This window comes from Camelina sativa, chromosome 6 (genome assembly GCF_000633955.1).
Source record: "Camelina sativa cultivar DH55 chromosome 6, Cs, whole genome shotgun sequence".
Taxonomy (NCBI): Eukaryota; Viridiplantae; Streptophyta; class Magnoliopsida; order Brassicales; family Brassicaceae; genus Camelina; species Camelina sativa.
Window position 1 is genome coordinate 13,722,206 of NC_025690.1, and position 17,802 is coordinate 13,740,007.

At 35.8% G+C, this 17,802-nt stretch overlaps 2 protein-coding genes and 1 pseudogene across 4 annotated transcripts; all 3 read right to left on the reverse strand.

Moving 5' to 3' along the window:
• Window positions 5,110–6,451, reverse strand: LOC109133335 (annotated as a pseudogene).
• On the reverse strand, window positions 6,836–9,137 carry LOC104791246 (probable 2-oxoglutarate-dependent dioxygenase At3g49630). 3 transcript variants are annotated; one of them, XM_010517080.2, is made up of 12 exons: window positions 8,971–9,137; window positions 8,775–8,890; window positions 8,561–8,679; window positions 8,407–8,470; window positions 8,264–8,331; window positions 8,071–8,129; window positions 7,808–7,967; window positions 7,684–7,703; window positions 7,545–7,591; window positions 7,372–7,452; window positions 7,211–7,300; window positions 6,836–7,121 (listed from the first exon to the last, which is right to left on the reverse strand). In XM_010517080.2, exons 1-12 carry the CDS (start codon window positions 9,002–9,004, stop codon window positions 6,981–6,983), a joined length of 999 nt encoding a protein of 332 aa, XP_010515382.1. In that variant the 5' UTR covers window positions 9,005–9,137; the 3' UTR covers window positions 6,836–6,980. The 3 variants fall into 3 exon arrangements, with proteins under 3 accessions (XP_010515382.1, XP_010515381.1, XP_010515383.1); XM_010517079.2 differs by having other exon boundaries at window positions 8,561–8,682; XM_010517081.2 differs by lacking the exon at window positions 7,372–7,452 and having other exon boundaries at window positions 8,561–8,682.
• Window positions 9,214–10,346, reverse strand: LOC104791245 (protein IRREGULAR XYLEM 15-like). The gene has a single exon (XM_010517078.2). It carries the CDS (start codon window positions 10,289–10,291, stop codon window positions 9,332–9,334), a length of 960 nt encoding a protein of 319 aa, XP_010515380.1. The 5' UTR covers window positions 10,292–10,346; the 3' UTR covers window positions 9,214–9,331.

Here is a 17,802-nt window from a genome sequence, read left to right on the forward strand (position 1 = left end):
AATTTATTCGAAAAAAATCTGTTTACATCAAGTGCAACATATACCTTATATATTAATAGAGAAACATTTTGTTGAGAATGCTGATGTGTCGTCACCAGAGCGATTTGAAGATTTAATTGCAGTTAAGCATTTAAGATGAACATATTTACAAAAACAAGTCTTTTAATTTATTTAATGTACCATTAAAATATATAAGGAAATATTTATTTTATTATTATTAACATAAATATGTCATTAGAATATATAAGGTAAAGTTTATTTCTATTAGTTTTAAAAAATGAAAGACTTAATCAACTATTGAAACCATAAATATATAGTTAATTATTTAATTATTATTTTCATAAAATATTTAATTATAAGTAAATTAAATTCACAAACTATTAAAAAATTATTCATATATTTAACTTTTTGAAATATAAAAATTAGTCTCCGATTAAAAAAAATGTGATGACTATTCAAGTATATTTAAAAAATCAATTATCACAATAATCTTAAAAATAAATAACATTTCGTAAAAAATTGAAATTTATTCACCAATTTAAATTTTTGAAAAAAAAAGAAATCTGTGTCTTATTTAAAAATTCCAATGACTATTCAAATATATTAAAAAAATTATCAAAAAATAACTACCTCAATAAGTATAATAATAAGACATTGACTTTTTAATAATTTAATAATAAAGGTGATTCAGCCATCTTAACATGATACTGAATTTTTTGAAACCCTCAGACATTTATTTTTCCCTATAAATTTTTACCACTACTACATTTTTTTATATTATTATTTACTATTTTAATATATTTTTCTCATGGTATTTCTGAACTTAGGATTAGTTTAAATTGATTACTAGGTGCTTCCCCATACAACGCGTGGGTTGTGGTGTAGTTGACACTTTCTTGTTTTTTTTTGGTTTTTTTTTGTTTTCTCTTTTGTATTATTCCGTTTTAATTAGGCATATACGGACTTTGAAGTCACTTGTATTTATACACTATGTCTTTATACCATTTCATTTAGATGTGTACAATTGTGGCATTTATTTTTTTATGAATTATGAGGATGTTGCTTTTTGTTTTTGAGGATCCAATCTTATCATTGACTAATATTGTTCCCAATACATTTATTGTATTTTAGATTTTCTAATTAACTGCTTATGTAAACCCTTTGTACGTTGATGTTGCAATAATAAGTTATTTTTAAAAAATAATTATCTTCCGTGTAAGTGATTATGTTTGTATCCCCATCTTTTGGTCTAATATCAATAAGAACATTTCTGTTTTTCTTTAGTTGGATTTGAAACCAATTTTGAGTTAAGCAAATAATGGGTTGAATTATGGTGTTAATAAGTAATATAAATTTTTATGTACATATATTGTGTATATGTGACTATAAGTTTAGCTAACTAAAAAATTATGTAATATTTAAATATAATCTTGAACATATATATATATATATATATATTTTTTTTTGTGGGAGGAATGTATGGAATTATTGGATAGCAGTTATTTTTGAGTTAAATGACCTTTTATACCTTTTAAGTGAGTTAAATATTAATAAATTTTTATGTGTCTTGACTTTTTAAAAAAGGAATACCAAGTGTTTCCTTCCAAATTTGAAGTGACATAGTATTTTAGTTTTCATATATGATTTTATGAACTTCAATATAAAGGTTTTTCAAATTAATAAGTACACTCACACTTATTGAATTATAAAATTTGGAGAAATGTTTATTTCGATTAATCATCTGCTCTTTTAAATATATTAAACAAGTATGTTGTTGTTCCTACAAATATGACAACTTATATTATAGTTTAACCATGGAGTTAAACAATAGAAATTGAACTTGTGATTTCAAGACAAAATGCTTATATATATTATGTTACACATTTATCGTTTAAAAATGAATAGGAACATCTAATTCTCAAATAAAGTTTTTTTTTTTGTTAAAACCAACATATGTGAATTTAAATTTAACTATGCAAATTTAAAAAAAAAATATGAAGAGATTAGAAAGGCAAGAAATATAAAAGAAATATTTTATTTTTATATAATAAAATAAAAATTGAAAACAATGTTAAATATATATAATGCTTTCTAAATTAAAATATAAAATCAAACTCTTACAAGTTACAACACATATGAGATATAACAACATTTGATATTGGTGGGAGAGGAGGAGAGAATGATTACTATAAGATGATAATCCAAATTAGATAATGGAGATGAATCTTTAAAAAAAAGAACAATGTAAAATCATATATATAATACTTTCTAAATTAAAATATATAATCAAACTCTTACAACACATATGAGATATAACAACATTTGATATTGTTGGAAGAGGAGGAGAGAATGATTACTTATAAGATAATAATCCAAATTAGATAATGGAGATGAATCTTTTAAAATAAGAACAATGTAAAATATATATATCATGTAGTCTCTAAAATTAAAATTTAGCATAAAAAATTTACAATGATATTTCATTTGTTTTTGACAACCCATACAACAAAAATAAGAAATCAAAAATAAAATAAAAACGAAAAATGATTTGAAGTATTGTAGAAGAAAATGAGATAATGTGAAAATGAGATAATAAAAGAATGTCAATATGAAATAATGAGAGATTGAGAGAATGCTTATTTATATGATAAGAAATGATGGAAGTTATATTTAGAATTATGGAGTTACAATAGTAATTTATTGTGTTTGAATAAAATTGAGTGGTGGAATCTGATTAATGCATAATTTATTTTATTTTCAGTTATAATTTTATTTTAATGTGTGAGTTAAATGTATTGTGTTTATTGGGTCTTAAATATTGTTTAAACCAATTAGAGAGCAAATAAAAAATAAAAAAAAATTAGAAAACATTAAATGAAAATCAACCAATAAGAAGAGACCAAAACCTTACTTTTATATATATGATTCTAAAAACATTGTCTTATCTATTTAATGGCATATCAATGTAGATCATAATGTCAAATATAAAATATATGAATTTGATTTTTAAAAACACAAAAAAAGACAGATTACCATAACTAATAACATTTTATCAAAACTTTTTAACCATGTTTAAATTTTTTTCTACATTTCACGGGTGAAACATATTTTTACACAAAATAGTTAAATGCAAATTTGAATAAACAAAACAATATGAATAAAATTATTATTTTGATACTTTAAATCCCAAATAATAATTTTATTTTTATTAATTTTATATGAATCGATTTATCTCGCCATAGTGCGGGTTGTTATCTAGTAGTTAAGTATTTGAATAATGTAATTGAAGCTTTAATCTAAAATGAATCTTATAAAATGTCAAAAAAATGTTAAAGATACGTTAGAGCATATACAACAGGGAGTTCTCGCCAAGTCTTTCAACAATTAAAAAAAAAAAAAAAAACAAGAGGTGAGAATCGATTCTGTTTTGAGAACTTTTGAGAACCTCATCGGAAACTCATTAAACATATGTCAATATGTGATTGGTTTTAAGTTTTTTTTTTTTTAACGCTGGATTCATAAATTGACCAAAGAGTTTGAGAACAAAGAGAAAACAAAGCAAGAAATAAGGACATATTCCTGAAGAAAAATCAATCTATAATAGGCAAGATCTCAACCTCCATCACCTTTATCACGCTTAATCAAGTTGTGTAACCATGACGGACCACCCAAAGCCAAATATGAAGTGAATGGTCCATCCCGTGTAACACTCGAAGCAATATCCCTAGCCAAACCATTGGCTTTCGGTGAGGAGAGCATAAAGGAAACCTCCCCCATCACCCGTACTACCCTAGTGATTCTGGACACTTCTGAACGATACTTTGGCCAATCCTGCGATGTTTGAAGAACCGTTATAGCCGCTTGACAATCAGACCATATCTCACAGCTGGGGACATTGAGATCACACAAGCTTTGGATACACCAACCAATACCATTTAAGTCTGCAGATATCCTGTTGATTCGAGGCAAAAAAACATCCCTCGCATGATAAAGGACGTCTCCATGATGATTGTGTAAGATCCCTGCTCCACCACATAAGTAAGAATAATTCAACCATGAAGAATGAACATTACATTTTAGTACGCCTAGCCTCGGTTTAAGCCATCTTGGAGACTCCTTTTTATACGATCAATCAAAGCAATTGCCTCATTTGTGAGTCGCTGTTGTTTAAGCCATTCCTCTGAGTCTACTCAAGCTGCTGCAATTAGGATATGTGGATCCTGAACCGTCTGAGCAAACACTGTAGAATCCGTGCTTTCCATATACCCCAATCCACGGAACAGCTTGGCGATACTGTTCCGGAATCCCACCTTGGTCCATTAACGACAACATATAGTCCAAGTTCGCCAAGATTGAAACAGAGAACCCTTGTGGGGGCACTGGGAACGAAATTGTATGCCATACTTTATCTGCCAACGAGCAACCAAACAACACATGAGAGATTGTTTCCTCCTCAACCTGACATATCTGACAAATCGGATTGATCTGAAGGCCATGTCGACGCATACACTCAGCCACCGCTAAGGCTCCTGACAAAGCTCTCCAGAGAAACATGTGAATCTTAGGTTCAGTGTTATTTAAGTCTACCTCAGCCTCGGAAATAGGCTCAATCCTCTCTGCCTCCTGTGTAAGGAACCAATTCCCACTTTGCACTGAATATCTACCATTCTGCGTAAACACCCATATAAACCAATTCCCATTTAAGTTTAATTTTTTTAAAAAATTAAATAACTAACTAAATTAAATTATAACTAATAAAATATTATATATGAAAGACTATGAGAGTCTCTCTGCACTGCACATGTTCTTTTATCATCATAGTATATGTGTAGAGTTTTAGAATAACATTTGTTCGTGAAACAAATATAAATCTCTAAAACAACATTCTTTGTACCAAGTGAACATGTCATTTTATTATGTGACTTATAAGTTCTATATAAAATAGTCTATAACAATGAGGACATAGGTGTTAAATCAGAGTCCGAAGCAAATAATTACAAATATATCACTTTTATTTTGATAAGATGAAAATACAAACTGTCATAAAAACCAAGCATTATTACAAAGTACAAACTGAATGGAAAAACAACAACAGAATAGTAATGAAGACTAAGAGGATGATGGATAAAAATAATCATAAGCAGCAAAATAACTTTGAGAAAATGTAAGAATTAGTAGAATAATCGCAGCAAAGAAAGACAAATACGCCCAAGGGTTATCCAAGTACGTGTTTCAAGGTCCTTATCAAAGAATTCAACTTCCTGGAGTAGTTCTGCTTATAACAACGATGAACCTCAATTAACAATTGAGATAGGTGGATATCTTCGGTGTCGAAAACTACTTCTTGACATAACTAGTTGAACATATCCGCAACTTCAGAATTACTTCCTAGTGAGTGCTCGATGATACCACGACGATGCAAGTAACAAATATCTTCAGGAGAATCTATTAGATTGTCCATAAAAATTATGTAGGGTGTTATATCATTGCTCAGATTCGATATGGCACTGCTCGAAAGCTATGAAATTCAAGAAGACAGATTTGGTACCTATAGAAAAACTGACAGTGGGTGGAATTGTAAGTTTGAGAAGTAGTAACCGGACGAAATTTATCTTAGACAAAAAAAAAACATTCATAATTTCATTGTCTAAATTTATGTTTGACGTTGCTTTCTAAATTTGAAGATAAGCGTCACTAAACCAATATATATGACATTTTCTGTTTGACCATAGACATTTATATAATCTAGTAGTTTGTGTTACTGCATTATTTAATGAGCATCTGCATTTAAATTTATGTAACGTATGTTCTTGACAAACAAAATGTTAGTCTTTATACCTTAAAAAAAATCATGATGGAGTGCAATCAAAGAGAGGCCATCAAAATAATCAATAGTATAAGTTTTCAAAGGTAACGAGGAATGAATGGTATAAAGAAAACATAAAATTTACCGTCATGGAAAAGTAGACTAGGAATCTCTAGATAACCGTTGTTGAATTTAATATCCCAAAATCGATCGGTTTTATTTAGCTTGAACTTAAAACCGGCATCCCTTAGTTCGGTCACGCACGGTAGGTATCACTCGTTGTAGGTGTTTGTCAGCCACGCGTGAGGAGTTTGCTTTGCCTGGTGACCTTGGGAAGAGTAAACTTCGATGGAAAACATCAAGACAGTGTAGTTCGCCACTGGATACGCCTCTTGGTGGCGAGTTCTCGGCCAACGTCTCGGCCGTTGGTATTAGTGGAATGAAGAACCGAACCAATTATTCCACTAAACCAGTTTGGTTATGTGTACCAGGCTGTAGCTCTAGTAACCGGTGGAGTACGAACCAAGGAAGTTGATCTTGAGTAGCCAATTCGGATTCTTGATTTTGTTTTAGGCCTTTTTCAAGGTATATTCTCAACTTGTCGTTGCTGATGAAAATTGGTTGACCATCAATATGAAAACACATGACACATGACACATGACACATGAACAACTGTTTTTTGCTGGTTAAAGCTTTTTAAAGCAAATAAAAAGCTCTGTTTGGCCATGTGTGTTGCTTGTATTTTGAAGTTACAAAACTCTTATAGAAAAAGACTCAAATAAATGTTGCTGTTTATGCTCAAGTAACTGTTGTTGTTGTTGTTCAAGCACCCATACTCTCATCCAAACAAATGAATGCAAATCATCTTTTTACCTTTTACTTTTTACTTATATGGTTGTTCCTTTTTAGAAATTACAAGTTTTATGTATTATTTTTTCGAGATATTCAAAGGATCATCTATGAAACTGATATTATAAACAATTTTTTTTTTGAACGGATCAACATGTGTATCGATTGATAACACAGAAGTTAAGAAGCACCTTACTATTATTACAGATCAACATGTCTATCGATTGATAACACAGAAGTGAAGAAGCACCTTACTATTATTACAAATCAAACATTCTATTATTACACGAAGTATACAAAGAAGGTGAGAAGATCTATCTTCACATTACATAGCAAAGTTGGTCTGGACTTTGCTTACCAGATGCTCTCCATAGACAGCTCTTTTGAAAACTTGGGATCCTCCTGTCCCTCCAGGGTACTTCTGTTTACATATATCCAATGGCTCCACCACCGCGTCGAAGTTAGTCTGCTCATTCAAGATTTTTTTTGTTTAAAAACATAATTTCAGATCCAAATGTGGAAACACACACAAGAGTGTTAAAATTTTATAACAACCTCGTAGAAGAATGCGACACAGACACGGTATTGAGGAGAGCTATTGATCACTCTATGAAGTGTAGATTCGTATATTCCGTTTGAAAGTATCTGCATATGATTCCAAACCAGGCTCTCAACGGCTATTCAAGAAAGAGAGGCGAGAGTGGGAAGAGCAAAACCTTTAACATGTCACCAATGTTGCAAACAAATGATCCAAGAATAGGAATGGCTGATATCCAATCGCCGCCAAAGTTTCTCACCTTTTCAAAAGTTAAAACCTCTTATAGAACCAAAACCACTAACTCACATAACATATAGTCAAAGGAGGATCATCATCTCTAATAGTATTAACCTGAAGTGCAGTTTTGTCATCATCTTGATTCACAAGAGTTAACAAGCCTGCAGAGAAAAAGTGTTCCCCAATGAGACAGAACTATGAAGAGAGAATCAGAAACTCAACATGATTTCACTTCAGGATTTAAATTAATTACCATAGTCAGTGTGAGCTCCACTAGAACCACAGCGTAGTAAGGAGGAGTTATTCAGAAAAAGTGAGTTAGCTGATAAGAAGAAAGAAGATAGTAGTAAACAGAAGGAGAAGTAGCAGAACATTACCATCCGATATCATTTTCCGGTTTGCCATTTGTGAAAGGAGCACCTGGATAGCCAATAAGACGCATAACCCAAAAAGGATCACCAGCCATCTTTCCTTCAAACTCATAAGGTGATCCGCAAAGAGCTATGGAGATTCCTCTCAAGATCTTTGTAGAAAGATCTGAAACCATGAAATGAAATTACAAACTAAGAATGTTTCCGAGAAACGACACTCATGGAAACATAACACACATGTTAAGAAACAGAGAAATGGTAAAACACACCTATACAGAGCTTAATATACTCTTCCATCAAATCTTTAAACTCTTGAGGATTCTCTGGCCTTCAAGAAAACGCCACAAACATGAAAGAAATGGTCAGAAAGTGAGAAGCAACATAAACCGGATAAAAAAATTGAAATCGAATTATAGATTACNCATAAACCAGATAAAAAAATGAAATCGAATTATAGATTACCACTGGTTTGGGCCTTCCATAACCTTTCCTGTATCACCATACTCCCCTTGCTTTAACTCTTTGTAACACTGTCCATAAGAGAATAAAGCACATCAGGAGATTCACATGGCTAATGCTTAATGAAGACACAAAAACACACTTACATCAATGGCTTCGTGGATATCTGGTACTCCCTTAGTTACATTTTCTCCAATTCTCTGATATCCTCTGTTCACACAACATCGATCTATGAACCACATCTCTTTAACTGATTCAAATTTAGAAAAAGAGTGTTGTTTTCCTTGTAAAAAGTCAAACCTGTAGCCAGCAGCTGGAGTCATCTTGATCTTAAGTTTCTCTTCATAAGGAAGCTTAAAGAACTCACGCGTGATCTCTCTGACTCTATTGATAAGAACCTCTGAGATCCCATGACCTATCTGCTTAAAAAAATCAAATCTTTTTTCAAACCCTCGAAAAGGAACTCAATTTGGAACATCAATAAGAGCTAAACAAACTAAACTAAGTTCTGTACCACGTAGAAGAATCCGGCGTCCCGGCAAGCTCTATCAAGTTGCCGGACAACCTCTGTCACGCCAGCATCCTCCGCCATGTCGGGATCATCACACTTGAGAAGTAGAGGAGATATGTCTGCAATATCATCATCATCAAATCTGAAATGAAGCTTGGATCAGAGTAAAAAAGAATGAAGTTTAGGGTTTCGTTACTACCGATGACTGGTAGAGATTTGAAGTCCGTCGCCATTTTTCACTGTCCTTGAGAATCTTCTTCAGAATATTTTTTTTTTTACCCTTAAATTGGGGAATCTTATCTCTGTTTAACAACAACCACAACACAAAAAAAATCGTTACCTTTTTAGGCTTTCTTTATTTGGATGAACTTTTGTTATCTATACTAAATCAAGATTTTAAAAACTCAAACGATTTTGATTTAAACTAAAGTCATGAATATATCAAAGATTGGAAATTTTACACCAGCACAAAAATCAAACCTTCAAAGGAAAAAAAAAAAAAAAAACTTCTTATTTTTTACAGTATGTATGACGTTATATGACGTCTTGTCACGTCACTTCTAAGACAAGGAAGAAACCGAACGTTTCTTACGACCACTGCAAAACTGCGTGCTGTTTTTATCCATCTTATCCAACACGTAGTGCGCAAGCAAGTCATTAGACTCGACTAGGTTCTCACGGCACAAGAACTCATCGCCACAAAGCCTCTCAACGTCTCTGTAATAGTCATGCACAAACACATGCGTCTTCGGGTTCCCGCCTTTTTTGCTCCGAGCAAGAACCGCCGCCGTGAAAATCGACGACATCCTCCCCGGCCCTTCGTGAGCGTCGCCACGTGGCCCGTCCACAAAGATTACGTCCCAGTCAACATCGTAGACGTGGTTAGGCAAATCATTGAGACCGAGTTTGCAATCTGAGAAGAGAAGATTTTGCACGGGACGACACTCGTTTCCGGCGGCTTCTTTAGCCGCGGAGACGAGTTCTCCGGCCTCGTGAGCTTTCGTCGTGTATTGAACATCGAAAACGTCTATCTCCGGGTGGATCTCTTCGAAGTAAGCTGCGTAGTAACGATTCTCCTCGACGAAGATTGTTCGACCGTTGTGGTTTAGCGATTTCCAGAGGAGAGTCTCGTGTGTAAGGCCGAAGACAAGGAGGTTACACGGCGGAGCGCAACGGCGGAGGACGTCGGAGATAGATTTCATCTCTCCGTAAGACATGTGGAAACTGTCGTTGGATCTTGACGCGTAGTGAAGCAATGCGTTGATTGCACTCGTTGGTAGATTGGTGTTGGAGATCGGAGTTGATGATGATCCTCTAGTGACGACTGCGGCTACAGCGGCTGCAACGGAGGTGTGTTTGGAAGGTATTGTGTCTCTTGTGTAGAGGAGAGTGAGGAGGAACACGATGGTGAAGAAAGAGATGAAAGCAAGAAGCCATAAACGAGTTGTGCTCGTTTGTTTTTGGATGTAAGGATGAAGAAGGATGAGCTTTGTGTTCGTGTTACCTGACCCGTTCTTCATTGTGTACTCTTCTTCTTATTACTTTTTTTCTCTGTTTTTCTTAAGAGGAGGAAACAATGAGATTGATTTAAAAGGAAGTGAATACAAAGCTGTCTCATGAAATGTAAATTATAAGCAAAAATTTGTATTAACCTAACAGACCAATGAATAAAACATTATGATGTATTTATTTTTAATTTAACGTTCTATATTAACTCAAATCTTTGAATTTATTTACCTTTCTTTTTTCAACAACTTTAAAAGATTAACTCAAATAATCAATTTTGAGACAACTTTAAAAGATTAGCTTTAATGAGCCAATTGTGTAGGTAAATAACATAATGCGGATGTGTTTACTTGGAAATCATTTTTTTAATTATTTTTTTTATTTATATAAAAACCCAACATATCAAAACCGGTGGATAATTTAAAATACAGTCTCTAGTTATTTTTAGTTACTCAGTTATGATTTCCAAAAAAAATTGTTTAGTCCATTAATGAAATTTTTTGCATTTAATTGTATTTCAATATAACTAGTAGTAAATTTCCAAATAGTGTACAAATCTTACTTCTTGAGTTTATAAGTTTATATTTTAACCAAACCAAAAATAGTATTTGTTATGTGAAAAAAGAATTAACTGCAATAGTTTAAGGGTATTAAAATATATAAAAGAGGATGTGTGAGGTGGTTATTGTATGCATATATGTGTACGAGTTTTTGGTCATTGCGAGAGACCCAAGATCTGATTACAGACCAAAAGTCTCTGTCCGTTATTGCTTTGGTTTAGTTCTTAAGGAAACATCCCAAAACAACGAGATACACACACGCACATAAGATAGAAACAATTTAATATTGAATCTAAATAATATTAAATCATTTCGTTTTCTTTGACTAACCTTTGGATTGGGACATTGATCATTTCAATAAACAGCAAATGATTTTGTTCGTAAATTTTAACACAAAAAATGTTCGAAAACGATATCTTACAAGTTCTAGAGGAACTTAAAAAAAAAAGAGTTTTGTTCTTTATTTTGTTTTACGTTATAAGAAAAATATATAATATGTATTTATTCATATAAAAAAAAATCAAGTGAGTCATAATCTTATATATTTGAACAATTACTGATAAGTATCATATTTTAGTTACAGGAAGTTGAATTCCCTTACACATGAAAATAAATAGTAGTTTTTTTTTGTTATTATCGTCTAATATATTATGTCATCACTAAATCAGTATATTAATTATATTATTATTCTATCAATTGAAAAATGATGATTTTCTAATTCTTTTTTTTTTTTTGATAAAATGATTTTCTAATTCGCAATGAGCAAAGCTAATTCTATACAATACAACACTACGTACACTACACTCACGAGTCACTATAGACTGCACAATTCGCATTCTATAGGAATCGAACCACCTATCGTGTGTGGGGTGGGGTTACTTTCTAATTCTTATGAAATGCATTAAGCAAGAGTCCCATTATCGGAGTGGACCTATTCTGTTGACCAAAAACAAGATTAGGCCTATTCAGAACTTTGAGGTCTAAAAAACCCAAACACCTCACAGTCGTGTATAGTAACAAGCCCAAGTGCGACCCATCATATAATTGTAATCGCATAAGAATTTATATTTTATACTTTTGTGATTAATATGTACGATGAACTGATGCTTAGGAAAAACTATAGCAATGCATTGAGAATTAAAACGAATGTGAACGTACGATGTCCTTTTCGTTGTACCAATACAAAATTTATACAACTACAATCCAATTTTGTTAGGTATAATTTGCAAAACAAGCTATGCTTCTATCTCGTTTTCGTGTAATTTTTTTTTTCTTTTCTCATCGTCTATTTAAATATGTCTATGGTCTAGTACAAGTGTACAACAACAAATCATATCGTATTAACACGTTACACATGGACGGTTCTGAAACAACATTAAGGGCCGTTTGTTTATCAATCTTTTGGGGTTGTTCTTTTACGTATAATTTAATTACTGAGTTCATTTCTTGAGAATCAAAATGTATTTATTGTTCGTTAAAAAAGACTACTCCAAAATTGTAATTTTGAAAATGGTATCTATTTAATAAAAGAATATTGCTGTAAACGAATGAAACTAAATTCAAACATAATTAAAAAATATATATAAACTAAATTAGGATCCTCACATGTGCGAGTTTTAAAATTATTAAATAAAATTAAAATTTTTGAAAGTATAGAAATATTTTTTGTAAGTGAAATATATTTTTCAAAAATAAAAAGATATATTATTTTTAGTTAGAGAGAAGTTTTTACTTTAATACACTAATTTATCTTTTTATATTTTAAAATTTTTATTACAATTCTTACAATAAACTAAATCAAAATTATCGACCACCAAAATGTGTTTCAAACATTAACCATTGCGAATATTAATATTGTCAAATTTCAAAACGTTCAACAACTTATTCACAAAATATTTTACATGCAATCGGGTTGTAGAGCGGAGAGTTGTGACCAATACACCGGGTTTGGTGCCGAAGGTGCCAGTGCCGGTGAATCCGGATGATGGTTACACGGAGGTTCGGAGGCCTAGGAGGAAGCCGAGTCAGACGGTAGAGCCTCTGGTGTTTTCCACGGGTACTCCGGCGGAAAAGTCGGTCGGAGGATCAGAAAAGAATATTCAGGATATCCCGAGGAGTACGGTTTTGGAAACTTCAAATCGTTTTGACAGGTTGGAAGATATTGGGGTATCCCAAGAAAGTAGGAGAATTGATAGTAGGGTGGAAATGAATAAGGAAAACGTATCTCCTCCGAATAATGGGCAGATTGTGCAGAGTACGCTGCAAGGCAAGGAGGTGAATATATCGTCAAATTTGAATAAAGGAAATGGGGGGAATTATGTTGGGTCGAAGGGCAAGAAAGCCTCAAAGAATAAAGCTGTTGAGCCCATTGGGCCGAAACAAAAGCAAAGTTTATCAAAACAGCTAGCTCGAGGCCTAGTTTTTGGACCCGTTAAGGGTGAAGAGTTATTATTCGCGAATGGCAAGAGACTACGCATAGAGCCGGAGAATTTGGGGAGACCCGACGGTGTGTTCATGCAGAACGGCATTGACGGGTCGATGGAGCGGCAGCCGAATTTAATGCTCATAGGAACAGAGGTTGGGGTTATACCACGGGAAGAGGCGATGCCAGGAGTTGTCGGGGGCCTGCCGATGGCTCATTCTTCTGACGGGAGTGGGTTGGGGTTGCATTAACGGTACGCCCCGGTAGTTTGGATTACCCTTATTCATAAATCAATGAATTGTCTACTATGGAACTGTCGGGGGGCGAATAAACCCAATTTCAGAAGAGCTACTCGATATCTCTTGAAGAAATTTAAGACGGATATTCTTGCTTTGTTCGAAACACACGCCGGAGGAGTTAAAGCGGACAATTCTGTCACAACTTAGGCTTCGACAATTCGTTTCGGGTCGATGCTGTTGGGCAGAGTGGTGGTTTGTGGCTGTTGTGGCGGTCTGGGATCGGCGAGGTCACTATTGTGGATTCGTCTGATCAGTTTATTGTGGCTAAGGTAGTAATGGATACGGAGGTGTTGAATCTGGTCGTTGTCTATGCAGCTCCTTCGGTGAGTAGACGGGCTGGGATTTGGGAGAAATTGCGAGAAGTTATTCTTGCATTAAAAGGGCATGTGCTGGTTGGTGGCGACTTCAATACAATTGTGAGAATAGATGAACGGTCTGGGGGAAATGGGAGGCTATCACCGGATTCTCTAGCCTTTGGAGCTTGGATAAATAGTTTGTCCCTGATAGACTTGGGATTCAGGGGAAATAAGTTTACATGGCGTCGCGGTAGAGTGGAACAGACGTGTGTAGCTAAGAGGTTGGATAGGGTACTTTGCTGCGCACATGCAAGACTGAAGTGGCAGGATGCGAGTGTTACTCATCTTCCTTTTTTGGCGTCTGATCACGCACCTCTGTATATACAATTATGTCCAAAGGTGACACGTTGTCCTAGCAGACGGCCTTTTAGATTTGAGGCGGCATGGTTGCATCACCCTAGCTTCAAGGAACTGTTAACAACGTCATGGAATGGACAGTTAACTACACCTGATGCTTTGAATGAGTTAAGAGTGAAACTTAAAAGATGGAATAAGGATGTTTTTGGGGATATTCAGAAACGTAAAGAGGATTTGATGTGAAAAATAAGAGTGATCCAAGATGCGCTGGACATCACGCAACAAGATACACTGTTACAAGAGGAGGAAGAGCTTTTGAAGGAATTTGAAGTGGTCTTGGAACAAGAGGAAATCTTGTGGTTCCAGAAATCCAGAGAGAAATGGATAGTGCATGGTGATCGAAATACTAAATATTTTCACATGTCTACCATTATTCGCAGAAGGAGAAATCGGGTGGAGATGTTGAAAAATGATGAGAATGTGTGGGTACAGGATGATCAAGAACTGGAAAACATGGCTATTGCTTATTATCAACGGCTTTATTCCATGGAGGACGTACCAGAGGTTGTGGAGGCTCTACCAAGTGTCGGGTTTATCACTCTCTCCCGGGATGAGCATATTGCACTGACGAAGGCTTTTGTCGAAGCGGAGTTCAATGAAGCTGTTTTTAGTATGGGGGTTCAAAGCCCTTGGACCGGATGGGTACCAGCCTTTTTTCTATCAATAGACTTGGGAGACTGTGGGTGCATCGGTGGCTAAGGTTGTGCTGGACTTTTTTAGCTCGGGGGTCCTACAACCGGGTATGAATGATGCTCTCTTGGTCTTGATCGAAAAGGTAGCCAAACCGGAGAGGATGAACCAATTCCGGCCTATAAGCTTGTGTAATGTGCTATTTAAAATCATTACTAAGATGATGGTGTTGCGGCTCAAGAGTGTGATTGGTAAACTGATTGGTCCAGCACAATCTAGTTTCATCCCGGGGAGATTGAGTATAGATAACATTGTGATAGTTCAAGAGGCACTCCATTCGATGCGTAAGAAAAAAGGAAGGAAGGGTTGGATGCTCCTCAAGTTGGATTTAGAGAAGGCTTATGATCGAATCAGGTGGGACTTCTTGGAAGATACTTTACATGCTGCTGGTTTGGAGGAGGGGTTGGTGTATAGGATTCTCCAGTGTGTTAAGCAACCTTCAATGTCTATACTCTGGAATGGTGAGCAAACAGAGGCATTCACACCGTCAAGGGGACTTAGACAGGGAGATCCTTTATCCTCGTATCCCTTTGTTTTATGTTTGGAGCATCTTTGTCACTTGATAGAGAACTCAATCATTGTTGGTGACTGGAAGCCTATTAGCTTGTCGCGTGGTGGCCCTAAGTTATCTCATATATGCGTCGCCGATGACATAATACTATTTGCGGAAGCTTCAGTCTCTCAGGTAAAAGTGATCAGACGGGTGTTGGAGAGGTTCTGTGTAGCGTCGGGGCAAAATGTGAGTTTGGAGAAGTCAAAAATATTCTTCTCAGGGAATGTTTCAAGGGATTTGGGGAAGTTAATAACTGATGAAAGCGGGATTCGGTCAACCATGGATCTGGGGAAGTATCTTGGTATGCATGTTCTGCAAAAGAGGATTAATGAAGACACTTTTGGGGAGGTGCTTCAAAGAGTTACATCGCGTTTAGCAGGTTGGAAAGGAAAGTGTCTAAGTATGGCGGGCAGATTAACTTTGACGAAGTCTGTTCTGTTGTCGATCCCTGTTCACACAATGAGTACTATCATGTTACCAAAATCAGTGCTAGATGCCCTTGATAAAGTAGCACGGGATTTTTTATGGGACGGAAAAGAGGAAGCATCATTTGATCGCTTGGGATCGGGTTTGCTTGCCCAGAGCAGAAGAGGGCTTGGGGATCAGAAAGTCACATGACATGAATAAAGCACTTCTGGCTAAAGTTGGTTGGCGTTTGTTAGGAGATAAAAGTAGTTTGTGGGCAAAGATACTGCGTCAAAAGTATAATGTCAAGTGTATTCGGGATCACACTTGGATGGGAGCAAAAAAACCAGGGTCCTCGACCTGGCAAAGCGTGAAGGTTGGGTTACGTGATGTGATTGTCTGTGGTATCCGATGGATTGTGGGGTATGGTCGGGATATTCTCTTTTGGGAGGATAAATGGTTATCGAACAAAGCTCTATTGGAGAATGCCCTTACAGATGTACTGCATGCACTTAGGGTAGCACGTGTCCAAGAATTTTGGTGTGATGAGTCCGGCTGGTCGCTGTCGCGACTGTCGCCATTCTTGCTCCCACACATTCAACTGGAGTTAGCAGCTTTGGTGGTTGATAATGGGTCTGGTGCGCAGGATAGAATGTCCTGGGGGGAGACAGCCGATGGAAAATTTACAGTGTCGTCTGCATATTCTTTATTGGCGGCGGATTCCTGGCCTCGACTAAACATGTCTAGATTATATGCTCGTATTTGGAAGGTTATAGCTCCCGAGAGGGTAAAAGTGTTTTTATGGCTGGTGGCTCATCAGGTTATCATGACGAATGCAGAGAGACATCGCCGCCATTTGAGCGACACGAATGTTTGTCAGGTATGCAAGGGGGGTGTAGAAACAATTATACATGTGTTACGAGATTGGCCGTCCATTGCTGGTCTATGGCGACGAGTTGTACCAAGACGGCTGCGACAGCGATTCTTTAATAGTTCTCTGTTGGAGTGGCTGTCGAGAAACTTGAAAATGGGGGAGGTAGTAGCAGGTTGCGAATGGTCGACTTTATTCGCTATGGGGTTGTGGTGGAGCTGGAAGTGGCGGTGTGGGAGTGTCTTTGGAGAATATAGTCGGTGCAGGGATAAGATTCGCTTTGTTAAGGACTTGGCGCAGGAGGTTAGTAAAGCTCATTCACATAGCCGCGAGGGACTTGACAGGGTTGTACGGGTGGAAAGATTGTTAGCTTGGAAACGGCCGTGTTATGGATGGGTGAAGCTAAATACTGATGGGGCTTCTCATGGTAATCCAGGATTGGCAACGGCTGGAGGGGTACTCCAGGATCAAGGTGGAGAGTGGTGCGGAGGTTTTGCTCTAAATATTGGGATATGCTCCGCTCCTTTGGCAGAGCTTTGGGGAGTTTACCATGGGTTATATTTAGCATGGGGGAAGAATATTCGGAGGTTGGAGCTGGAGGTAGACTCTGAGATTGTGGTAGGTTTTTTATTGACATGGATTAGTGATTCACACCCTCTGTCCTTCCTGGTGCGGATGTGTCATGGCTTTTTATCAAGGGACTGGATAGTCCGGATTTCACATGTTTATAGGGAAGCTAACCGTCTAGCTGATGAGTTGGCCAACTATGCTTTTACTTTACCGTTTGGTTTACATTTGTTAGATTCTGCTCCGGCTGATGTAGCTTTAATTGTAAGGATGATGTTCGCGGGACTACGTTCCCCCGACGCACCCGTTTGTAGTTTCACTTTTTAAGTTTAATAATACTGGGGGACTTTGTCTCCCCCTCCCTTACCAAAAAATATATTTTACATGCAATCAACCCGTCAAAGCGTCATTTTATTAGCATTTACGTACAATTTTACTTCATGTT

Bases quoted from the DNA above. Each gene is read 5' to 3' on its own strand.
- LOC104791246 (XM_010517079.2), bottom strand. From the start codon at position 9,004: ATGGCGACGGACTTCAAATCTCTACCAGTCATCG. The intron at 8,471-8,560 runs GTTTGACTTTTT...TTGTGTGAACAG, and splicing joins ACTCCAGCTGCTGGCTACAG to AGGATATCAGAGAATTGGAG. The intron at 7,453-7,544 runs GTTAATACTATT...ACTTTTGAAAAG, and splicing joins ATGACAAAACTGCACTTCAG to GTGAGAAACTTTGGCGGCGA.
- LOC104791245 (XM_010517078.2), bottom strand. From the start codon at position 10,291: ATGAAGAACGGGTCAGGTAACACGAACACAAAGCTCATCCTTCTTCAT.